The sequence below is a fragment of the Ctenopharyngodon idella genome, chromosome 17 (assembly GCF_019924925.1).
Source record: "Ctenopharyngodon idella isolate HZGC_01 chromosome 17, HZGC01, whole genome shotgun sequence".
NCBI classification, from domain to species: domain Eukaryota; kingdom Metazoa; phylum Chordata; class Actinopteri; order Cypriniformes; family Xenocyprididae; genus Ctenopharyngodon; species Ctenopharyngodon idella.
Genome location: NC_067236.1, coordinates 33,497,919 through 33,524,321, shown reverse-complemented (window position 1 = coordinate 33,524,321; position 26,403 = coordinate 33,497,919). Strand labels below are relative to the sequence as shown.

Sequence of the window (26,403 nt, the reverse complement as noted above, 5' to 3'; positions counted from 1 at the left end):
GGACTGTTAGATGTGTCTACCGAATATCATACCTGTACATGAAATGTAGCACGAGGGGCACTTCATTGAAATTTTGTAGGTGGCGCCATCGAGCCATTTTGCCACACGTAATTCTGAAACCCATATCAGATGTAAATTTTCACCACTTCTGACGCGTGTGCAAAGTTTCATGAGTTTTTGAGCACGTTTAGGCCCTCAAAAATGTGATTCCCCTTTCATGGCGAAACATCAGACTTTGTCAGGCCGCCACGGACGCACCCTTCAACAAAAACTCAAGATCTTTGCAAATTAACATCGCGAAGGCCTTAAGATTAGACTGACCATATATGTGGTGCTTCTGGTTAAATCTCTGTGAGGAGTTAATCACAGTGTAAAACAAAATGGTACTAACATTATAAGTGGACCTTATAAAATAAAACAAATGCAATACACACCCTCTTTGTCAACGTTGTTTAATAACCCTCAGGAAACCAAGCAAATGGTGGAGAGTTTGGACAAGATTCCAGATGAAGATCGCTGCATCAACTCCAGTGTTTTCCAGGAGTTTATTCTGGAGGCGAGGTTGGTGAACACATCTTCAGCACAGTCCTTTACTAGGACAAATAAGGGGAATGAGTTGCACACTGACTGTAGCTTCAGCCAGTGGTTTTTCAGTGGCCATTTTTGCCTTTTCTTCCAGTGAAAGTGACTTAGAGGAAGTCCTTACATTCTACACTCAGAAGAATAAGTCTGCCAGTGTGTTTCTGGGCACAAAGTGTCACAGCAGCAGAGTCAAGAGAAACAGCGATGAGAGTGAGTGACATTTCCTCATGTTTTACACGGCACATGCCATCTCATCAGCCACGCGTGAAGTATGACACAATACATGTTTCATTAACAGATGGTGGTCTTATAGGGATAGATCACCCAAAAATGAAAATTCTGTCATCATTTACTCACCCTCATGTCGACTTTGAAACACAATTTAAGATATTTTTATGACCTTTTGTGGGTCTTCTACGTTTTATTTACCTGGACTTTCAATGGAGAGACAGAAACCTCTCAGATTCTGCCATTTTTACTCCTTGGCTCCCATATACTGTTATTTTTCTGTGTCCTACACCACTATCCAGGTGTGTGAAAGATGTTTGTTATTTAGGATGTAATAATTAACTGCTAATAACACACTCATTTACTGTCTTTTTCATGAAGCAGCTGCATGTCTCAACATGGGCACCTCTGGTGGTTTAGAGAATGCAGATGCAATCAGCAAGACCCAAATAACGGACAGTACCATGACTCTAACAGGAGACCAGGGCCAAAATAATGCAACCCAAAGCACGGAAAACTGTAGCAGGAGCAAAAGCAAATGCAACTCATTGCAAAATGGACACATCAGAAACAAAAGGCAAAGTGGAGACGGCGCCGTTATCGAAGTGCCACCCAATGCTTCTACTGCCGCTGAGACTGAATCAAGAGTGTCGCGAGACGAGACAAGCAAGACTCACACTTCTGTTGTCAGAAACAGGAAAGCGCTGTCAAAAACGACGTTCGCTCCAGCTTTAGACTGTGAACAGATTGTCTTACAGCACTGCCTCCCACCGCCAGCACCAGAACCGCCGCCTTACGTCCAGCCGCCACCACATCCACTGGCCACACCTCCGTCTCCGTGCGCCACGTGGGCCTCTGCACGCAACCAGACTACTGGACCAACGATCGCCCAAGAAACGCCTCGACAGATCCATCCTACCTGTGCAAACACCTTCATGCCTAAAGCCGTGCTGGTGTCCAACCAGAGATCGTCACGCCCGTGCTCTGCAGGACACGGTAATTTATTTAAACACTCTAAAGATTGGTAACACTTTCTTACTCATTTTGGGGTGCCTGTTTAACACTTTCTCACTAAATATGATGTGCATTTCTTAGCAGTCCTATTTTCCAAATCATTTTTATCTTTGTTTGATTTACAGTCTGTTCCACAGGGAGTCAGAAACCCAGTCTGAGTAAGTCCAGGCCTGGTTCTGCTGGTGTGCTGAAAGAGAAGGACTCGCTGTCGGCTCAGGCTCAGTCCAACCAGCAGGCCATCGTATCCGCTCTGCGCAAACTAGTGGAGAAGCAGGCGGCTCGCCAGTACAGCACGTCCAGTCACATCAGCCTCCTCACACAACATGTGAGTTATGATTGACACAAGACATGCAAGCTCCATAGCAAACTTCATTTGGAGTGTAAATTAATATGTATATTAAAGTTTGGGGTCTATAAAAAAAAATATATATATATATATATATATATATATATTTGGCAAGGATGCATTAAATTGATCAAAAGTGACAGTAAAGAAATGTATAATGTTACAAAAGATTCTATTTTTAATAAATACTGTTCTTTTGAACTTTCTATTCATCAAAGAATCCTGAAAAATAAAATGTATGACGGTTTCCACAAAAATCTGAAGCAGCATAACTGTTTTCAACATTGATAATAATCATAAATGTTTCTTGATTTGTGAAGGATCATGTGACACTGAAGACTGGAGTAATGATGCTGAAAATTCAGCTTTGATCACAGAAATAAATTACACTTTACTATATATTCACATAGAAAACAGCTGATTTACACTGGAATAATATTTCACTGTTTTTACTGTATTTTTGATCAAATAATGCAGTCTTAGTGAGCAGAAGAGACTTTTTTCAAAAACATTTTACATTTTACTCAACTTTTGAACAGTAGTGTATAAGAATTCTCTCATGTTCCACTAAAAGACCAAGTGCCTGTATTATTATTATTATTATGTCATTTTCTAGCTATAGATTCTGTAGAGTTTATGTGGGTTTTTGAAAAGTTTTTGGTTAAAGATAGAATCAGAATTCAGAAACCCTTGTTATTAGCGACACCGGTGGCCGTTAAGTGAACTGCAGCAGCAGCACTCATGCACACATAACGTACAGGAGACTGAACATGATTCAATGCCCTGATATACTCACGGCAAAGTTCTTTTTCGTTCTTCACTTAGAAGTAAAAAGAATTTGGAAATACCCTTGCAGTGATATTAGGGCTGGGCGATACAGCTAAAAAAATTATCACGATATAATGTTTCATATTGATCGGTATCGATAATTATTGAAAAGAATTTTAATAGAAAAAAAATGTTTGAATTTAACCAATGCATTTTTAATTAACGCAAACAACAAATAATTTTTAAAACAAAGCAAAATAAAATGGAAATAAATCTTTTTTTTATATTTTATATGAAGATTAAATAAATAAGTGTTAAAGAAACTTAGAGCTGCACAATTCTGGATAAATTGAGAAACTCTTTTTGTTTGTTTCAAACCGAGATCACAATTCTGAATGTCAACTAAATTATTTTAAATTTTAAAATTCTATTTTAAAATTTTAAATATTTTTGAATTAATTATTTAAAAAAAAAAAAAGTATGATTCAATGACTCTTGTTTCATTACTGGATGAATCAGTGTATTTGAAAGAATCTGTTGAATGAAGATTCAACGTCAAATACATTTTTTAACAGTCACTTGTCGCCACCTGGTGGTGAAACAATGTAATCGATAAATGCGTCATTTTCAGCACGTTCAAGTTTCTTTCAAAAGCTGATTTGCTCTATTTTGATCTATAACATAGACATTAGTGTTTTATCTGAACTATAATCTCAGTACTTCTGTGATAATTTGAATATTTGTAGCACAGAAATAAAGATACTGTGTGGTTGAAAACACTGTGCAGCTGTTAATACCGACATGACAACTGCTCTCTCAAGATGAACTTTGAAGTAGATCAACTGTTAGACGTAAGGAAACCATGAAACTGCCACACTGACAAGCTGACATGCTCTTTTTTTATTCACAATCTCCTCGTCGCCGACAGGTACAGCGCTCATTTTCACGTGTTTGTGTGTTCTAATCTCACGTGGCAATTGCGCAACTGAACTCTCACTCGTAATGCGTCATTTAAGTGAAACTATATTGAGAGTTATATCAAACCTTTTTTCTATTGTTATCGATTAAGACGTACCGTTGATAAATATCGATACCGTTTTATCACCCAGGCCTAAGTGATATACTGTTAACGGACATCCCAGCATGGTCCACACTGCTGAGAGAGACGTTTAGATGAATATGTAAATATGTGCTGCGCACTTTCCTCTCAATAACAAAATAAACACAACAAAAATGCCAGCGGTGAGAAAACAGCAGTTCAGAAAGCATATGATCATAGCACCGACCCTGGACTGTGTTTTCCTCACACAGGGTAGTTTATGTTTGTCTTTTATTTCATTTTGAACTTAAATAAAAGCCCATTATTTTCTCGCTCTCTCCTTCCCCACGTGCTGACATGTGGTTGCAGAATAAATGCATTTATGAACCTCTGTGTGACAATACAAAGTCTTTTTGCTCTTGTTTTACAGTAATAGAAAAAAAAACATGAACATAATTTATAGTTATTGGGATTACTGTTAGGAAGTTCAACTATTTTAGCTTTTGAGAGAAATTTTTGATTTACTCTCAACATAATGTTAGAGTGTGTGTTAATTTATATGAAATTATTCAAATCAGGAAACAAGATGAGTAAAATAAAGCATGCGTATGAGTTGACATTCTCTTGATTTGTGCTTATAGTTGAAAGTGCAACAATTCTGATTCTCAGATAACAAACAATCATGCTGAGTAATCAAGATTACAATTTTGAGCAAAATAATTGTGATCATAAGTTTAACCATTATAGAGACAGAGCGCATTTAGGCCACACCCACACCGGGGGGGGAAACAATCCAACCCTCTCCATTGACTTGTATCGTGTGAAGCTGCCTACTTTTCATTTCTTGCTTCTAACAAAAAACAGAACAAAATCTAAACGCTGCTATGTGACAGGGTGTACCGCAAACAAGCTAAAAAACCCAGAACTAAGTTTTTATAAGCTACCGAACCGTAAAAGCCAGGCTTTAAGGAGACAAAAGTGGATACAGGCAATAAGACGTGAAGCATCAGCAGGAATAATGGGTAAATTGTGGGATCCTGACAGTCAGTATGCCTCAGTATGCCTACGTGTGCAGTAAACATTTAGTCACTGGTACGTCAAATATCCAAATGTAAGTTTTATATATATTTCCCTACTTTCCCCTCCAGTGTAGTTCTCAGAGTAATATGACACGTTGCGCTCTGTCTCAATCGACTGTATCCACTTTTGTGTCCTTAAACGCTTGTTTTTTTTTGTTTTTGTTTTTTGAGTCGACAGCTTATAAAAACTTCTGGGGGGTTTTTCTGGGTTTTTTAGCTTGTTTGGTGTACACGCTGTCACATAGCAGCGTTTAGACATTGTTCTGTTTTTTGTAATAAGTCAGAAATGACAAGGAGGCAGCTTCACACAGTACAAAGTCAATGGAGACGGTTGGATTGTTTTCCCCATCGGTGGGTGTGGTTTCAGATTATGACGCGTGTCGCTCTGTCTCTATACACCATGACTAATGCTGCATTCCAGACAGGTTTTTGAGCCCGTAAGTCATGACTTCAAGCCACGACTTTGTAGCGTTTCGGGCAAGTCATGCCAAACTGCCTGAGCGCAAGGAATTGTGGTATCTAGATGTAAACAAACCAGCATGGCGGACCGTAGGGGGCTTATGCTCATTTACAATCATTTCTATCGCCAAAGGTACTTACTCCTTGCTTATTTGAGGGAAACAGAGGAGGAAAAACGGCGCATAAGGCAAGAGAAGCTGATTTTTACGTTATTTGTATATTTGGAAATGTATTTGGTATTCATTTATTCTAGCACTCAATGGACTGAAAACTAGCTGCCATTGTTGTTTCGTGGGCTATGTGACGTCAGAGAGCGGAACTGGGAGTACATCGATCTAGTACGAGTCACGGGTTTGACTGCCGTTCCAGTGCACTTTCACGGGTAGAAGGTTGGAAAAACGCGGGTTACAGGTTGCCTTTAGCGCCATAAAATATGTATTCATTGACTAAATCTAGACTAAAATTCAGAGATTTTTAGGCCCAGTTTCACAGACAGGGCTTAGATTAAAGCCCCGTTCACACCAAGAGCAGTAACTATAATGATAACTATATTTGCGTTCACACCAACGAACGATAACGGTCTGTTTTTTCGTAAGCTCACGCGCTGCGGTTACAAAGTGTGTGCAACATGTTTTTGCTGTTCTTGTTGCATTTACACGCTTTAACCAGCAGATGTCCTCAGCATGCTATGTTTGAGTGAATAGCTAGTGTAATCGATCTAATCTAACAGTGAATTTAGCTGACGAAGTCAATATAGTGGAATAAAAACAACGCCTAGTCTTTTTCACTGCAACTTCAAAGAAAGCAAGACAATGTTGTCGAAACTAGCGCTGGATATCTGAGGTCATTTTATGCTAGCCTGACATAATGATCTCATCGTTAATACTTCTCATAATTTATTCTGATTGTTTTCCATATATCCATTTTCTTTCATGTATCCTTGAAAAGGGGGTTTGACTCGTCAAACAGTGGTGGCTTTTTCTGGACCTCAGCGATTTTAAATGCGCAAACCCTTAAATTAGGATGGATTCTGATTGGCTGTCAGTGTTTTATCATTCAACAGCTGGAAGAAATCGCTCTGAAAATGATCCCAACAATATCATTCCTCTATATCGTTATCATTACAGTGGTGGTGTGGACACTGCTATTCTTGTATATTTAGAACGATTTTTAAAACTATATCTTTATCGTTATATTCATAGTTATCGTTCTTGGTGTGAACGGGTCTTAAGCCAGGATTAGGCTTTGTCTGTGAAAGAGTCAGTAAACAAAAACTTGACAAAAAAAAACAAACAAACAAACAAAAAAAACCCTGATAGGTTGAGTAAATATGATAAAAAGCTAAAAAGGACACGGGACTAAGACTAAATGAAAAAAATAGCTGACAAAATAAACACAAATATGCTCATTGTTGTTTATGATGGGAGAATCTGTAAGAGAGCAGGATTCAGGATTCAGATCACAATCTCCAGCATTTTCCCTGGTGACTAATCTCAATGCCTCTGATTGACTGTTGCATTCATAAGCTCAACAGAAATGTGTGTGATTGGTTATAATGCGCAACACTGCGAAATCTGGAGGGTGTCTGAATAAAGCTGGCGGATCCAGAGACACAATGTGTTTGTCAGGAGCAGGATACGAGGAAGCAGCTCCACGACTCTGTGTGTGTGTGTGTGTGTGTGTGTGTGTGTGTGTGTGTGTGTGTGTGTGGTCTCATTATCAGATGCTCAACAGGGGAGGCGCTTTCTCTTGATATTTAACAAGCAGGCAGTTTCCCCTCAAACTATTTGATTCTTATAAATGAAAGAATGTTACAAACTGGCACCAAGTACAGGGGTGAGATCAGTTCATGCCCCCCTTTCTCTGTTGAGCACCTGAAGCGTTTCTCCCGGCTCTTTGAGACCACACAGATTCCCTGACGCTGATGTTACTGAACACTGTTACTCTAGAAGGTGTTTACATTAGTTTACTGTGAGTTCGCTCATGTCACGCTGGAGACTTTCCTTCCCGCTCCACAGCTTAATAGCTTGAACAAATACATCAACTGAAATTGTGCTTTCTGGCAAAATCGAAAGTCTGGAACTACATGACATGTCATAAAAATAGATATAGATCTATGTATGTAGATTAAAAATAGAGTATGTAATGTGTATATAAGGTAACAACCTCCCATTTGTGTAAAAGACACTCGCATTCACTGACTATGGTGAAATTGTTTTGCGTTTGAAATTTAAAGGCAGTGGAACATTCTGTTAATTGGCAATAACGTTTCCTGATTTAGATGTAATTTTGTGGGAATAATTTAATGAACCGCCAGAAGTGGTTGGCATTTTCAACCTTGCATTCTTTGCCTTGGAAATTTGGCTTTACCGGCAGCCATTTTAAACACCTCATTCAAATAATTACTGCTTAAATGAGTGAAAATATAGCAATTGAAGCCTTATGAGTGTTTGTTCTGTTTTATTATTTTTAAGAGTAAATTTACAGCAGGTTGAAAATCGTGTTACTGTTGCTTTATAACAAATACTTTCAACTGAAGTGTATGAAAAAGACAAGAGAATTTACATTCAGCAGCTCAGAAGTCTCAGGTTGTTTCTCTCCTGACCTCTGCCAGCTGTCCACATGTAGACTTTCATAAAGATCCTTTCAGCCTCAGCACGGGTCATTTGCACAAACCATCATCATAACCCAGCATAACATTTTTGTTCACCTCGCACCATTTACAGTAGCTCCAAATATAGGTTGAGTTCAACACTGCAGTATTCACACCGGCTGAAGCTCTTTCTGCTGCTGTTCCTTCTGTGCAAGAGAGTGAGAGAGTAACATATTTCACTCACCATCACAACTAATCATTATTAATGGAAAAACATCACAGTTTTACTGGAATATCGTTTAAATTAGAATTCATTTCTAGCCATATTTAGACCTCTTGCTAGGGATGAAGAGACAGAGAGAGGGAAACATGAGGCACTTTCCAAATATGACTTTTTTTTTTTTTTTGTGATTTAAAAATGTATTTATTTAAAGGTCCAATTTTGCCAAAATTGTTTGATTACTATTATTAAAAAAATAAATAAATAAATAAAAATAAGGCTGAACAATTTGGGGGAAATCTAATTGCAATTTCTCTGATAAAAAAAATTGTTAATATTTATTTATTTATTTATTTAAGGTCAAGGTTTGCTTTGCTTTTTGTTGTACTACACAAATTGGTCAACCTTTTATGATTATATATCAATATAACTATAATAATTATTATTAATAGTATTTTTATTATGATTATTGTTATAACTAAATAAAAATATTCAATAAAATAAGAAATACTATTCCAATATTTCAAAAAATGAGTTTTTAACAAAAATATTTTATTTTACAGTACAGCTGAAAACCTTTTATTTTGAAGGAAAACCGCAGGGATCCCATAAAGCGTTTCTCAAGTATATGAAGATGGTTGGCGCATGTTTTGTTCCCAAATGCACATTAAAGTGACTCAAACTCAGAGCAGATGCAGATGGAGTTCATGTGGAGCAGCATTTACAGTGAATCGAGCCGCTCTGAGATGCTGAAAACAGCGGCGGATCATGAGCTGAACACGTGTACGTTAACACAGTGCTGTGCAGTGTTGGGGGTAATGCATTACAAGTAACTTGAGTTACATAATCAGATTACTTTTTCAAATAACTAGTAAAGTAACGCATTACTTTTTCAATTTACAACAAAATATCTGTTACTTTTTCAAATAAGTAACGCAAGTTACTTTTGCACATTTATTAACTGACCGCTCTTTTGTCGCATGTTGAGAGAAATCGTAAGTACCGAGGAGTAATGTGTGAACATGATGGGTATTGTAGTTCTAGACTAAATGTGAACATGCATTTACTCATCTCACTTGCACAAAAACATTCACTATTCCTTAAAAATGAATAAAAACAGTGAAATGCAATCTCAGAATTTTACGCAAACCTGTTTAAATTAAATTACACAAGTATACTTTATGTATTTAATCTCACTTTATTAACCAATGTCTTTGCTGCTGACCTTCAGTGATCTAATTCAACCATACTAATAAGCAGAAATTACTTTAGATTTAGAAATAAGAGTGTTGAACTTCCTTCTCTTGTATCCTATTCTTCTTTAATCCAGAATGGCAGCACGGCTGAAAGGTTTGTTTGAGCTGCGCCCTCTACTGTACAGGAGTAAAAATGCATTTCCTTCAGCCTGAGGCTTATTCATTTGACTTTTGGTGTGAAAGGACCTTATTTTGTCAAAAAATAGAACTTTTTTGTTCTCATTTAAAAACAAACAAGCAAGCCCAGCCCAGGTGAGAAAAAAGTAACACAAAAGTAAAGCAGCACATTTCATAAAAAGTAACTAACGCAATTAGTTACTTTTTTAAGGAGTAACGCAATATTGTAATGCATTACTTTTAAAAGTAACTTTCCCCAACACTTCACTATGAAACACACAGCGCATATATTTAAACGTCTGAAACCGCAAAGAAACATTATACGGTTGAAAACACCGGATAGTTGTAATATATATCAAGCGCTGAGCACGTCCATCACTGTCTCAGCACCAGCCAAAACGCGAAAGCACATTTGAATTTAGCAGTTGATCACGTGATGCACTGGACGTTCTAATCACACCGGTGCAAACGTATGCACCAAAGGGTTAAATACACATAAATACTACCAAAAAAACACACACTTATGTCTTACGTGCAAGAGAAAGCAGCCTTTGTGATTTGATAATTGCTCTAAGCCATATTGCAGTTTTTCCGATTAACTGTGCAAATGTCAAATTTTTGTTCTTTTTTAACATTTTTAAGTGTAAATATTGATAATAATAAAAAAATACATTTTTGTGTAATCATTTTACTATCAGTTGAAAAAACTAAACAAGCAAATCAAACAATGTGGCAACAAACACAATGTACACACAACACAAGTATGAGTGGAAAAATATAATGTCCGAACAAGCGATTCTGGCCACCTCCAGCTTCACCCATAGGTGTCAGTATGAAGTCCAAACATAAAAACTTGCCTCAGTGCACATTTAATTGTCCTTTCTCCTAAGAAACAGGATATTTTTTGCATGTATTGTTGGAATGTATGCACTGCAATACAAAAAGTTAGGCAATTAAAAAACTACAAGATCAGTCATTTTTCTGTACTGCAGATGCAGAAATATGAATTAAATACTGTGCAATCACTCTCTTTACTACTGTGAGAAACGTCTGAGAGCTCAAGTAACTTGTAGAAATAATGTGCCGTTTAGCATCGAGGGTTTCATATCTGTTGACAGAACTGCAGATCATAAGCTAAAATCTGCCTTCTTTCAAAATAAACTCCTTCAGTGAGGTCTTAAACACCTGCCTCTGAAGAATGTTTGACATTTCCCGTTCGCCCGGCCTGACACTTAAACAAACAGATGAGTGCAGAATGTGCAGGTCAAGCTTTTCTAGGTCAGTCGGCTTTTAGGTCTGCCTGAATCCTCACTGAATTCTGCTAGTGTCATGGCAGCAGTGATTCAATAAAATCAGGTCCACTCTGCAGCTTATTCTGGTCAAGATCAGTCAACAGGACGGCAGGAAGAGAACATCTGACTAATGTGCATAAAGCCAAATGCCTTATTCAGAAAGGCATGAATACTAAATATATAATAATAATAATAATAATAATAATAATAAAAGACTGAAACAATAGAACAAAAAAAGATTACAGTGATATTGGAACAGAAAATGTGTTAACTGTGGACATGATTTCTGCCCGTCCGTGACAGATTATTTCACAGATGCAACTGAATATGCATGTGTGCTCATGTGTGTCATAACATCCCTTTCATACTGACTTTAAATCAAGATACATTTACCTGAGAAGCAGAATGACTTAAGATATTAAGTCTTGTTTTCTGTTTAAAAGGGAAAACAAGGTTATTTTCCTGACCCCATTGACAGCAAGACTTAATATCTTAAGTTATTTTGCTTCTCCGGTCAATGTGTCATTTTAAGAATGTTTAGATATTTGTCCTGGAAAACAAGACAAAAATACTGAAGAAGAAAATCATTTCTTGCAGTGTAGATGATTGTTGTTTTCCCCACAGCTGACGAATCTGAACCTGTCGAATGGGCTCTTCAGCAAAGGGGGTCTGACGTTGGCTCCTGGGGTCCGACCTGGACCTGTGAGAGCAGTGCATACAGACGCAGCCCCTGGGAACTCTGGGTAAGTGTTTGTGCGCTCACTCTCACACCCAAGCACACTGTGATCGTTCTGTACTTTTGTGCTCATTTCTGTTGTGTTTCTCACATCACAGTGATTCAGATATGATGACTTGTTTTGTGTGTATTTGAGCGTAACTATATATACTAGACACATTGTGCAAGTGTTATCTTTATAGTAATTCTGTTCTCAAGGAGCAATTATTTTCTTGCTATTGCAATTCTGTAATGCTATTGGTATTCCTTTGGCTGGTATGTCATAAGTCACATTTATTTATATAATGCTTTACACAATACATTTACTGTTTCAAAGCAGCTTCACATCAATAAACAGGAAAATAACAGTGCTAATGTCGTACAATTGATCAATTATGAATCAAATTCTGCTTTAAAGGGGACCTATTATGCAAAATTCACTTTTGCATGGTGTTTGGACATAAATGTGTGTTGGCAGTGTGTGTACACAACCACCCTATAATGATAAAAATCCACCCACTCCTTTTTTTAATCCCCATAAATCATAAGCAGTGTCTCAGAACAAGCCGTTTCCAGATCCCTGGCAGTGTGACGTCACATTAGCCACAGGCCCCGCCCACGAATGTTGACAGACACAGCCGTTTTAACATAGAACCGCCCTGAACGAGTTCACAGCGAGTTCACAGTCCGAGACGAGGGAACGTCTCCCAAGTGTTTTAGGTGTTCTGTAGCTGGATGGATTAATCCACATAGCTCTCTCCATTTACTCCCTAAATCTGAGCCGCAAAGACAAGGTGGACTAATTTTGCTTTCAAAGAAAATGCTCCCTCAACTCTACCGAAATTCATTTATGTCTGCACGAATCATTTCACACCTGACTGCTTTGAGAACGAATGTCAATACAAAGGGACAATACAAAACATACAGTCTCCAGAGTGATACTGGATAGAAGGTGAGAGCACTTTATTACAGTTCATCGGAGTTGATTTACAGATATAAAGTTTGAGCACCATCCGAAAAGGCATAAGGTCTTTATATATTTATTTACTGTTAGTTGTAACAAGTGTTTCTGTGTACTTCGTTGTGTATATTGATGATAATGCAAGGGAGAGAGAAAAAAAGTTTATGGATAATATTTTAATGCACACTTGCACTGTGTTTTATTAAGCTCTTACAGTGATTTTCTAGAGTGAAAACAGATGCTTCATCTTTTGTGTGAAGTACAATAAACGTTATAAATCTCATCGGCAAACTGGCTTGTACTAATATAGTGGATAAAAACAAGAAGACAATATAAGCTATAACCGTAATTGAACTAAACTATACCTGTTCTATCTCCATGCAGCATGTATTCACAGTTTCTGTCATTATAGTGCATCCTGACTGAATCCTGACAGGGGAGAACGAGCTCTTGAAGCTCCGCCCTCTTAGGCCGAGCGCAGCAGCTCATTTGCATTTAAAGGGCACACACTGAAATGGCGCGTTTTTGCTCAACCCCAAAAAGTGGCAATTTTAACGAGCTATAAAAAATTATCTGTGGGGTATTTTGAGCTAAAACTTCACATACACACTCTGGGGACATCAGAAACTTATTTTACATCTTGTAAAAGGGGGCATAATAGGTCCCCTTTAAAGCAGCTCTATAGAAGATAATAGTGTCATTATTCAGCTCAATTAAATTCAATGTTGATTCAGTTCTGTTCAATAACAGTGTTGATGTTGCAAAATTCATCAATTATGAAATCAAGTCATGAAAGTTGAGTGACAGATAAGATCACGTCTGTCATGACAACTCTCGGAGTGATTGGCATGGTTATGTATATGACTATGTCGATATGTTTGATCTTGGAGGAATAGATCTGCTGCTGCTACTGCTGTTATTGCTGCTTCTGCAGCAGAGCAAGTACAGGACTTGCTACTGCCAATACATACATGACACACTGCTGTGAGCAAGTAAGAAATGCTGCTGCTGTACAATTGCATACATGAGCTACCCGTAGCTGATATATACAAGTGGAGCTGGGGAAGGTGGAGGGTTTCTGAAAGCGCTCTGCAACTGCTACAGCAAAAGCTATTTGAAGGTTGAGCAGCGAGCTCATTGGCTACTGATATAACAGGACCCAATCAGCTGTGCCCTATAGAGAATGATGTGATTGCAACCAGATTGAGTTAAGGACCCATCAGCCTGCGCCATCTAGAGTTTCATGGCAGAACTTTGTGTTCTTTCTTACTAGTGCCCTTACTTCATCCATGCATCTTTTCAGACATTCACAATCTTTTGAAATTGGAGCATTTTATCAAATATTCACATTAGGGGTGGACGATATACCGGTAGACACAATAAAATTTGACAATGGTAGAGATTATGGATTATCATCTCTATTGCAGTTATACCCTGCATCGTCATGAAAGTTCATCCTTTACATGTTTTAAAGACTTGCTAGTTTAAGCTTTCAAGTGATTTTAAACCACTAAAGTGCAAAGAGGCGAAAGAGAAGCCAATTCGCTTTTCTGACAGATGGATTTCAGTGCACACGATTAATTGCTAGATCTCTTTTTTTGTGGTTCATTGTGCTTTAAATGAGTACCTTTAGTAGCTTTAATAAGAATTAGTGTATATTTAATTCATACAGTGAAGATGTCAGTAGCTATCTCCCTGCAGATGAATCTAAGCAGGGTTGAGTCTGGTCAGTACCTGAATGGTAGACCACCTGGAAAAACTAGTTTTCTGCTGAAAGAGGTGTTAGTAAGGCCAGCAGGGGGTGCTCACCCTGGTCTGTGTGGGTCCTAGAGCTCCAGTATGGTGATGGGGAAGACTATACTGTCAAAAAGCACCGTCCTTCAGATGAGACGTTAAACCGAGGTCCTGACTCTTTGTGGTCATAAAAAAAAAAAATCCCAGGATGTCCTTCGAGAAAAGTAGGGGTGTAACCCCAGCATCCTGGCCAAACCTGCCCATTGGCCTCTGTCCATCATCATAGCCTCCTAATTATCCTAATATATCATGACTGTCTTTATCATTGTGTCTCCTCTCCACCAATAAATTGGTGTGTAGTCGGGCGTTCTGGCACAATATGGCTGCTGTCGCATATGGAGCGGGGGAAATCTCAACCACCACCGACGTGCAGCATATAGCAAATGCTTAATTCACATTGATTTAGATGTTAAAGGTGAACTCAGTAATGCATTAAAAAGGAGAAATCCAACATTTTGCAAGGGACTGAATCAAAGAATGAGCATTTTATTTATGTCATGAAATGGAGAAAAAGCTGACAAGAAAGATAAACAGCTCCAGTGTAAAATGGACTACTAAAAACTTCCATTCACACCAATAGGTGTCAGTATAAACTCTGAGGCCCTGTTTGTACCTGCTATTAAGGTGCGTTTTAGTCGATCGGATCACAAGTGGATGATGCTAAATACAGGTGTAAACGGGGTCTAAAATGTTTTGAGCTTGTCCACTTTTGACCACTTCCAGAGGTAGTCGAAAACGCATTTGAATCGGATTGCTTTCGTAGTGTAGACGCTCATGTGGTCGAATGTGTTCAAAAGATCGCCTACTCTTTGCCTACTGATCCAATGTGTAAACTTTATGCGAAGCGCGCTAGCCGGACGGGATTTAAACTTTGTTGGCTGAAGACCCAAGTTTGGTTTGAAGACAAAAAACTATGCACAATGTTCTCTCACCATTCCTGATTTCTAACACACACACACGACACGTTCGGCTGGTCTTGTGGCTGTCAGAGCAGAAACAAAAGCTGATGCTCACCATATGTTGTTTTTCTGTCATCTCCAGTCACGTTCATGTGTACATTTTGTGAGATTATTTCATCCTGAAAAGGCCCATACATTTACCCACACATAGACCCTCCCCTCGAAGAAATCAGGACAGAAGTGGTTGAAAGTGGACAAAAGAGATGGAATAACACACCAGGTGTAAACGAGAATGTGTCTCCCTTGTCCACTTGTGATCTGATCGACCAAAACACTTCTTAATACCAGGTGTAAACGGAGCCTAAGACTACTGGGATGAAGAAGAGCCAGCCAAATATAATCGAACAGAGGGCATCTTCACCTGTTCATTTTGCTTATACAATATCAACAGTGTGAGACAAAAGACAGTGCAGTTAGAAAGCACCTTCATCTTTCTCAGTAGTCAACAGCCACTGTTTTTTTGAACTGCAGTCTAAAGTGCTTTATTAAAGTATTCTGTGAACTTTTTCAGTGTAATCATCTTCAGACAATTTTAGAGGTGTTTTAGTCGATGTTGGCCAATTGGTAGAAGTCATTAAAACTTACAGGCCAGTTTAATGGCCTCTGAAGAATCTTTTAAGAGAGCTGAGAGTCTAAAATTTGGTGTAAATGTCATTTTTATAGAAGCATTTCTAAACTACCTCCATGATCTATGACCATGTAGTGTGCTCTCTAGAATGGTGTTTCTGAAATCAGTCCCGTCCCGCTGTTTTCCTCGCCCTCTGTGTACGGATACATGTTAAGCTTGGCTGAGTGTTTGGTACTGCGGTAGACCAAGTCATAGGGGGTGAAAGACTGAAGACTGTTCAAGTGTCATATTATCAGAGCTTCTGATCTGTACTATCACAGCAGGATGAACGTCATGAGCGTGAAGCGTATTTGCAGTGGAAGGGTTAAATACACGCCGTTTCTCCTGTATTTTTACAGTGATATGCGAGTGACAATCGCAGACACTTTGGCCCTGATCTCCCTCCACTGTTTTTCCAGTCCAACCCTTCCTTATGTATGGAACTGTCAGGGAATTCCTGGAATGTCTGGCTTTTTCCCTTTTTAAAATGTTTTTATTTCCACCAAAGAAAGAACAGCCGTTATATAGAATCTGTAATGCTAATGGCGGTGTGGTTTTATGGTGATATCTAAAGCAGACGGTCACTTTTACCAGCGTTCTCTTTCTGATGGCTGCGTTTGGTTTATCACTGCTTTGCTTCAGTATGTCAGGGCTCATATTTAAGAGCGCAGCTCATCGCTAATATTAGGACTTTTTCCATTACATTGACTGTAAAGCGGTGGAGGGTGGAAAAGACGTTAAACAAGGATTCAACTGTTCTGCTGCAGTCCTTTCCACTGAGATTAATGGCCAGTTAAATATAATAGTTTTGGGGATGAACGGTTAGAAAATGCTGTTTCTTTTCCCAGAAGATTCTGCCCATCTGCTTTTGTTTGCAGCGGAAGATTTCATTCCTGGTCAAAACGTGGCATGCCGTTTGTTAGGCATCTGGCTGGAACTTTCCGCTGGCTACTGTGTGCTACAAGCCAAACTACAGGAAAACCAAAGCAAATTCTTCTGCCGTTATCCTTCACCTTGTACTTTACTGCTAAAAAAATTATTTTCTTAGTATTTTTGTCTTGCTTTCCAGCACAAATATCAAGATGCATTTGCTTGAGAGGCAAAATGGCATAATATTAAGTTGTTTTCTAAAATATGTATCAAAATTAAGTGAGTTTAAGCATAAAACAAGATAAAACATATGTCAATGGGGTCAGAAAGATAAACTTAATTCTAAGGAAAACAAGTTTATTTTTCTGATCCCTCTCATTTTGCTTCTCAAATACATGTATCTTGCTTTAAGAATGTTTTCTGATTTAAAAAAAAAAAAAGTTCAAAATTAAATGAGTTTAAGCTTAAAACAAGATAAAACATAGGTCAATGGGGTCAGAAAGATAAACTTAATTCAAAGGGAAAACAAGATCATTTTTCTGACACTGTTGGCAGATAAAAATTCAATTTTTGTTCAACAAAAAACAAAACAAGACTTAATATCTTATTTAATTTTGCCTTTCAAGTAAAATGTATCTTGATGTAAGAAAGTTTAGATGGTAAGTCTTGTTTTTTTTTTTGTTTTTTTTTGTGCAATTGTCAAAATGAAGTGGGTTTTTTTTTTTTTTTTTTTTTAGTTTATGCTTAAACAAGAAAAATAAACTTTTTACCTCCAAATTAAGTTTATTTTTTCTTGTTTTAAGGATAAACTCCAGAAAGCAAGACTTAATATCTTGCCATTTTGCTTTGCAAGTAAATGTATCTTGATTTAAGAATGTTTTTTAATAATAATAATAATAATAATAAGTTTAATTCATATAGCGCTTTTCCAGAGCTCAAAGCACAACAAAACAGGGGAATACAAGAAACAATGCAGTATACATATCAAACATCACAGACAATCATGGAATCAGAATCAAATGCATGAAATATACAATTATCTGACCAAAAGTCCATGCAGCATGAGCAGCAGAGTAAAAATGTAGAGGAGAATCTGAATCTGAACATTCATTTAATAATGCATCATCATATCTGGTGATATACTGCTCAGTGCAGACTCAGTGCTGTCTTTAATGTTTGGGGGCTTTTTTGAGCACCTCCTCCACATCCAAGATTTTGGGGCCAGTGGTCTGTGCCAAACATGCTGAAGCCGTTAAGTGCACTGTTGTCAAAGCCAAGGGGGTTCAAGCGTAATGGCTTTCAAAGAGAAGTAGGGACCTTTGAAGTTGCGTTAGCCAGGAACTGCCAGGTATGCTGGATCAGCACTTCCAAACCGTTGTCCTTCCCACCAGCTCCTCCCTTCACTGTACTGCAACGTTTAGTCTAATGCTAATGAAGAATGGCCATTTGCTAACCGAATCCAGCAGCTGAGCGAACGGTTGGGTTATTATTTTTCACATTAGGTATGTGGCAGCGTTGTCGTAAGCCTGAAATATTTGGGTAATTTTAGTTCCACTTGGACGGCTGTTTCAGCTGCCTCTTTTCTTGGCGTCCGTAGACATTCATTTCCAGTAAGTTATTGGTACCACTTGCACATGATGATGATGATAATAGACGTGGTTTAGGATGGTAATGGAATGTCATAATTATTGAATATTTAGGTTTTGGATTGTGTCATATGCTGGAAGAATGTGGCGTCTCACTGAGCAGCTTTACCTTGGCTCCTCATGCCGACCATAGTAATTCAGGATTACTCCCACTGACGGCCTTTAAACTTTTGCACACAGTCATATATATCGATGTCTGCTGAGGTTTATTAGGATCAGACCACTCAATTCAGTGTCAGTATGTGAGCGACTGATTCATGCACTGCCTTGTATTATGAAGAATTTTATTTGTAATTAGTACTATATTTTAAAGGAAAATACTTCAAACTGTCTGCATCTCAGTGCCTGGCCCGGCCATGTCACGGCATCAAGCACATCACTAAAGAGTTCGATTTACGATGGCAATAATAGACTGCTGCAGGGATGACATGTTTTTGTAGGCCAAAACCCATAAATGAGTTGCAGATAAACTCATCTACTCACTAGTTGCTTTCACAGCCTTGTTGTGTTTTTTAAATCGCAAACGTTCATGGAAAATGTTTAAAGACTAAAGGAGTTGTTGATGGTGACGTTGAAGTCATGTGACCGTGGTGTAGTTCGTTTAGCTTTTTACTTTTAGCGATTTGTATTTTTGCTTCAAAATTCATAAATTCTGTGTTCATTATCATGATGAAAAAAACATGTAAGTATCATAAAATTTGTTGGCCGCAGAGCTTATTCCCTGCAATACTCAAAGCCAAATGGGAAAATCTTATTGAGTTTTAGTCAAGGGAACTTACAGGTAGGCCAAACAAAATTTCACTGCAGTGCTCTATGAGGCACTATTATCTTCTGTGCTTCACTGCCATTAATGCTCCCTTGTCCTCCTCCTGACCACCTGCCCCTAACCTGAGCCTGGACCTGAGAAATGATGACTAAAAGGATCCCGCGTTCAGCAGCCCTCCTCAGGTCTGGAGCCAGAGACGTCTCCTCCTTAGTCACTCTTGGGGGATTCTGTCACTCCCTACCGATTCAGCATTCCTCTACCTCCCTCACAGTAGTAGAAACATAGAAATACTGTTCAATTGAAAGGTGCAGTAAGCAATTTCTGAAAAATTCTGTTGATATTTCAAATCACCAAAACAAACACGCCCCTACCCAAAAGGACCACACCCCTATCTTTATAGCTCCACCCCCAAATTCACAAACACGCTATGCAACACAGGCACCTCCCCCCTAATGAGTGGACACGCCCCTTACTGCTGATTGGCTACTAGTGTGTTTTGGTGGTTGGTTCAATCCACGTTTCTCAGAAACCGCTTACTGCAACTTTAAAGAGGTCATGAATTGAGAAGTCATTTTTTCCCTGATTGTTTGACATACAAGCGGTCATTGTAGAGTAAAAACATACCGCAAGTTTCAGAATTTAAAACTTGAAAAGAGCTTTTATTAAAAGCAAGCTGCCAAAATGACTCGTTTTGCTCTATTACATAATAGAGAGGAATACATCAGCACAAGACAGAGATCAATGCCTACTTCTTCATAATTACCTCTTTAGCCCCATCCACTCACTCCGACAAGAACTACAACAGGATCACTGGACTAAAATAATACAACCTTCCAAAGGAGCCTAATGTTAGAAAACTGGCTGTTTATTTTCTAATATGTGAATGTCTCAGCAGAGCATTATTTGTTTGTTCGGTTCATTTCATTGTGGGAAACCGGTCGCAATTTGACACTGGCTTTGTAAACTTGGTAACATTTTGTTTAAAGGTGACATTGTTACATATGTTACATGTACTTACTATAGTATTAACAATGAATGGGATATTAAGGGCCAGATTTACTAAACTTGGCAAATTAGCGAGAGAACGCAATTCCACGAATGCAGCGATGGGAGTGGCAAGCTTTGCACGTGATCTACTGCTGACGCGCAAATTAAAGAGCGTTGGGTCACAAATAAGCAGAGCTGATGCTCTCATCAGGTGCGGGTCGACACAGGCACAACTTGTTACATACGGATAACGTCTTACTCTGGCATTCCAAAGAATTTTCCAAGATTGGAAAATATTTTCTACCACGCGCTCTCTGTTCTCTGCGGTGTCTCCTCCGAGCAGCAACAATTGCAGCCATGTCGCAAAATGGGTTAAGACATGCTTTTTTGGGGTGTTAAATAATGGCGCAAATACCAGTAAGTTGACCAGCGCAAACATTAGTAAATCACGTTGCATGATTAATTTAAATACTCTCCTCCCATAAATTTTGCATCTGAAAGGGAAACTCCTACAAATGCATATGCAATAAGGTCAGCCGCAAAAACAACTCATTTTGCACTGCGTGTCTTTAGTAAATCCCGACAGTAGTTTTTTAATGCCAAAAGAGAGTTTGCGCTGCTGCAAGCTGTTAGTAAATCTAGCCCTAATTATGCATAAATACAAGTAACTAGGGCTGTGCGATATGACCAAAAGAATTATCACGATAAGATTTTTCATATCAGTCAATATCGATAATTATCACGATAAATTTCAAATCTTTATTTCTTTCAAGTTTAAAGGCAGATTTTTGCTCCGAAGTGAAAGTTGTAGAAACCAAACCATTAATTGTGGTTTTAAACTACCCTTTATTGTCAGAACATGACAATGCACTTCACGTTTTTGAATTCTTTACACTTTTCCAGTATTTTTTTTTTTTCTGAACAAAATAAATATCTTAATAGAAAAATTAATTTCTTAGTTTCTGCATGTGCTAACGAGTGATGATCACCTGTTTCAAATCATGAAACGGGTCATGTTTTGTCTCTTAGAAATGCACATTTGACACTACTATGGTAAAATGTAACTAAATGGTTTCTGTGGTATTTGTATGAAAAACAATAGCCTAAGTACATTTAGTATAAATACACAAATGCTATAGCTTAATCACAAAAAAAAAATAAAAAAATACTATAATTATATTCCATTACTCCTTTAATACATGTCTACATTAATAATATAATAAAATTCCATATCAATCAATTTCCCACACTTCTGCCACAATACCATGGTGCAGTTAGTCTTACTACAGTAAATTCCTGGTAAATGATGACGATTTGTAGATTGAAAAGTCCTTTTGACTGTATCATTGCGCTCAGTGTTTCTCTTGTTATCGTTTTATCGAGGAAAATTATATTGTGATAATTATTATCGTTTTATCGTCCAGCCCTACAAGTAACCAACCAACCTTAATTCTACAGAAGGTTCATGTAGTTAATTAATACTACTCAATAATTATTTGTGTAGTTACAGGAAACATCACCTTAAAATAATATTTAACCATGAATTTTTAAAAAATATTGAGTTTGTACATAATGGTGCTGCACTGCCCATTGTTTTAGATGATATCTATATTGGCTAATGTTCAATGCTAAGTTCAATGAACAATGATCATAATGCAAGGCATGCACAGTGCATGCATGTGAGCTATTTTTCAGTGGCATTCAGTATGGGATCTGACTTTGATACATAGATAAAGTAGTTTTCTGTGCTGAGAGCAGCAACACCAGGTCAGATGTTTCAGACTGACCTCTGTTAAAAAAGGAGTAGCAAAATAGCTATTTTACTGCTGATACAAAGGTTTCCCACACACATGTCGAATTTAAGAGGTGGAGAGACTAAAAATAGGTGTAAGGGATACAATGCTGCCCTCATTTTAATAAAAGCTTTTTATTCACCTTAATTGGACCCAGATGGCTTGGGGTTCACAGGACTTTCCTCTGGTTGGCGAGTGAGAAATTCCACCCCAGGATAACAGTGTTGTGTTAATGAGTCAACGCGGACGCCAGGGGCACGGCACGGCACGGCACGCTGGAGCCCAGCTCAGACTGCAGGCATGCATCAGCAACATCTCAATGCGTTTATTGCACTGTTCCCTGAAATGCTGCATTATTGTATGGCACTAATAACTTTCTGAAAGCAGACCTTTCTTGCTTATGGGGTTCATTTATGTGTGACCTCATGATTTTATATGCTGAGCAATATGCTGAAAAAGAAGTCAAGAATTTTCAACAAAATATTATTTCATTTATCATCATTTTTCTTCAGTGATAGCATGTATTGTTAGTATTAGATTAACATTGTGTCTAACCGACAATGGCTTGCATTGTCGTGTTGGTTTTCATATCAGCATGTCAGAAAGTTAGCGCATGCATACAACTGACACTAATAGCGAAGATCCCACGTTCCTCAGATTTAGTCTGGCAGTTCACTCTTATTGTTTACTGTGGAAAGCATGTTTGCTCTACTGGTATTGAAGCAGATGATGAAATGTCAACGGTCTGTTTGGAAGTAGCTATGCTGATATTCGGGTTGACACGGAGGTTTGTGTTGTAGATGTGGTGAGGTGGCGGTCATTTGAGCTTGTGTCATGGGTCACCAATTGTTTTTCCAACACACAAACCGTTATGAGAAATGAGAATTGCATGGGTGGATGGTTCTTTTCACATGACTTTGTGATCCCAAGTGTCTTTGGCTCTGCTGTTCTCATGTAGCCTGTTGCACAAGAACTGCTTTTACTGGTGTTTATGGAGTTATTCCATAATAATTCACTTCTGTATTTACATTAACATTTATATGTTTACCAGATGCTATTGTCCAAGGCAACTTACGAACGAAGAATGCGGCCATATAAGCAATTCATTCTATGGAGAATTGCTCCAGAATTGCTTTGAAAAGCACAAAAGTGTGTTTTATTTGGAGTCTGGTAACGTATATATTTATTTATGAAGTATTCTCAAAGTATTTCTCAAGTTAAACTTTCAACTAGCATGTTATGGAAAATGTCTTTGGTGCATGTGGGCTGAGCCAGAATATTTTGTCTATGAAAAGCTACAGATAACAGTTACATGATAACATATAATATTTGCTCACTAAATCAGTGTGTTTAGCTTTCATTTTATATGTGCCATGAAGAAATTTGGTTACATTCGTTACATTACACATTATTTTATTCATAAGCTGATTATAAAGTGATTAATGACACTATTGTCTTCTGTAGAGGTGCTTTACAGCTGAAATTGTATGTTTCATAATTGAAGTACTTTGCAACATTAATACTTATTTTCCTGTGTATTTCACTGCAAAAAAAAAAAAAAAAAAAAAGGATATTCTTAATCAGTGTTTTTGTTTTGTTTCCATTACAAATACCTAAACATTCTTAAATCAAGATATATTTACTTAAGAAGCAAAATGACTTAAGATATTAAGTTTTGAAAAATAAAAACATCAAAATGAAGTGACTTTATGCTTAAAACAAGAAAAAATGTCAATGCCAATGGGGTCAGAAAAATAAACTTGCTTTCCCTTCCCTTTATTTTGTTCTGACTCCATTGGCAGATTATTGTTTGTTTGTTTTGTATTGATCTCAATGTCATTTCATTTTGATCATTTTTTTTTTTTTTTTTTTTTCAGAAAGCAAAACTTAATATCTAAAGTCATTTTGCTTCTCATGTAAATGTATCTTTATTTAATAATGTTTAGATATTTGTACTGGAAAACAAGACAAAAATAGAAATCTTTTTTTTTTTTTTTTTTTTGCAGTGTACTGTGAAGCTGCTTTGAAACAATCTTTATCGTATTGTGAGAATTAGTAGCCTATCGTTCCATTCTAGTTAGACCTGACAGTGTTTGTTGTCTTTTTTTTCTGGGACCGGATTCACAAAAATCTTCCTAACTCTTTCCCTGTCATTGACAGAATTTTCCATAATTTTCCATAATTTATGACACAATGCTTCTTTCAGTGTTTTGATTTGTTTTATGGACATTATTTAGTAGTTCTCTCACCCATCACCCCCGAAGATATTCTCTTTACCCTCTCACAAGATGACCATCCCCTGGAAGACTACGTGGAGCAGTTCATAAAGCTCAACCATCTGGTGTCTGGAGTGACAACTTCTTGAAGATCTGTTTCTGGAGTGGGCTGGATGACCAACTCTTCCAGTTGCTGCCAGCTGGAGCTACCACCTACACACTGGCACAATACATTGATTATGCCCTTTGGCTGAGTGGCTCACCATTCACAGTTGGCGAGATGAAAGAGGAGGACAGCACCACTCAGCCGCAGCCTACCCAGCCCATCCATCATCCAATCATTGGTGATCCTCGTTTCAGTGACCCCACCTGCCTCGGAAGTGCTCCCTGGTCTTTCCCCACTCCTCTTCACGCCCACCCAGAACCAGAGCTCACCGCAGACCTAGAGGCAAAGCCAGCCGAGTCTGACCAGGTGTGTGAGCTGGCTCCAATATCTGTCCAGGAGCTCAAGCCTGAGCAAATATCCATCCCTGAACTGGCACTCACCATATGTGTGGACAAAGAGCTTGAACTCACCTCAGACCCAGAACCTACATCAGCCATGGACCCATGCCTGAGGCCACGTCCATCCCAGAGTCTGAGGCTGCCAGGTCTGACCAGGTGTGTGAGCCGGCACCCTTGTCCATCCCTGAAGGAGTGCTAGTGGAGTTGGATATCATGGAGCGAAGTGCCATTCATCATCCAACCTTGGAAGTCAAGTCCTCCCCATGTGAACTCCTGGATTCCCTGATCCCAGCCCACATTCAAGCCCTGTCTCTGCCGCTAATTCTGCCTGGGCCCAAGTCTACTACGTTTGCCTGTTTTAAGTCTCCATCTTCAGTCATCTCCAACTTTCCTTTGATGGCTATGGTCCCACCCAGCCTACCACTCCCTCCGCCTCTATCAGCTCCTTCCAGTTCCTCAACCCTGTCTCCGCTGTCTCCCTTCATCGCCTCAGCTCCGACTCTGCCCAGCTGCTTGGATCTGCCTTGATATTCCAGGTCCCCAGCTCCTCCCTGGTGTGCCAATCCCCAAGCTCCACCTCGGGCCTCCAAGCCTTGGACTCCACCTCGACCTGACGACCCTTCGGCTCCACCGTGGTCAGTCAGCCTTCAGGCTCTGCCATGCTCCCTCGTCCCTCCGGCTCCACCTTGGTCAGTCATCACCCCGGTTGCGCCACTTACTTCTGGGCCTCCGGCTACACCTTGTCCCTCCAACCCTTTGGCTCCACCAGGTTCTTCCTTCCCTCCGGCTCCACCATTGTCCTCACTCTCACTGGCTCCACCCCGGTCTGCTGAGCCCCCGTCTCCACCTCAGTCTCACAAGCCTGTGGTTCTGCCTTGGCCCTCCAGCCCATCGGTGTCACCTTAGGTCTTTATTTCCTCAGCTCCTCCTGGGTCTCCTCCTATCCCGCCTCCACCTCAGTCGGGCAGACTCCTGGCCCTACCATGGCTCCTCCCTCCTTTGGTTCCACCATGGGCCTTCATCTTGCCACTGCTCTGGGTTACCGCCTGTCTCCTCCCTACATCGTTGGCTCCTCCCTCTGTCAACTCCCCCATGGACTCTTCTTCTTTAAACTGACTTTTTTTGTAAACTCCCACCACTAAGGTATAGTTTATGTTTATGACGTGAGGATGCGCCTTCCGAGAGGGAGGAATGATGTCAAGTTTATATTCTGTTTTATGGAATTTTAGTTTGTTTTTCATTGTTTCCCTGTGTTTCTGTTCCTCTGCCATTTGTTTGCTATGTTCCTGCTTCTCGTTTGTTATCATAGTAACCGATTTAGTTTCCCTCGTTATTGTTTCCTTTCACCTGTGTCCAATTTAGTTTCTCTTTATATTTTAGCCCTCAGTTTCAGTTAGCCCATTGTCTATGCTGTTGCTTAGCTGTTGCGTTAGTTTGCTCCTGTTATCTCTTTTCGGTTATCTTTCTGGTTTTGGATGATCTTCTTTGTTTTGTTTAATAAACTACAATTTGGCTGCAATTTGCATACACCTCTCTCTCACCTCTTGCTTGCCTGCCCTGTACGTAACAGCTTCCCTGGCATTTTCCGGCAA

At 38.9% G+C, this 26,403-nt stretch overlaps 1 protein-coding gene across 4 annotated transcripts in view; it reads left to right on the top strand.

Moving 5' to 3' along the window:
* ttll5 (tubulin tyrosine ligase-like family, member 5) overlaps positions 1-26,403 on the top strand; it is a 120,133-nt gene that overhangs the window by 61,855 nt on the left and 31,875 nt on the right. The window contains exons 24-28 of one of the 4 annotated variants that reach the window (XM_051866899.1): positions 467-561; positions 680-792; positions 1,195-1,806; positions 1,962-2,149; positions 11,618-11,736. In XM_051866899.1, the coding sequence (XP_051722859.1) occupies positions 467-561; positions 680-792; positions 1,195-1,806; positions 1,962-2,149; positions 11,618-11,736 (1,127 nt within the window). Of the gene's footprint in view, positions 1-466; positions 562-679; positions 793-1,191; positions 1,807-1,949; positions 2,150-11,617; positions 11,737-26,403 lie in introns of all 4 variants that reach the window. The other 3 variants (XM_051866897.1, XM_051866898.1, XM_051866896.1) reach the window with 3 other exon arrangements.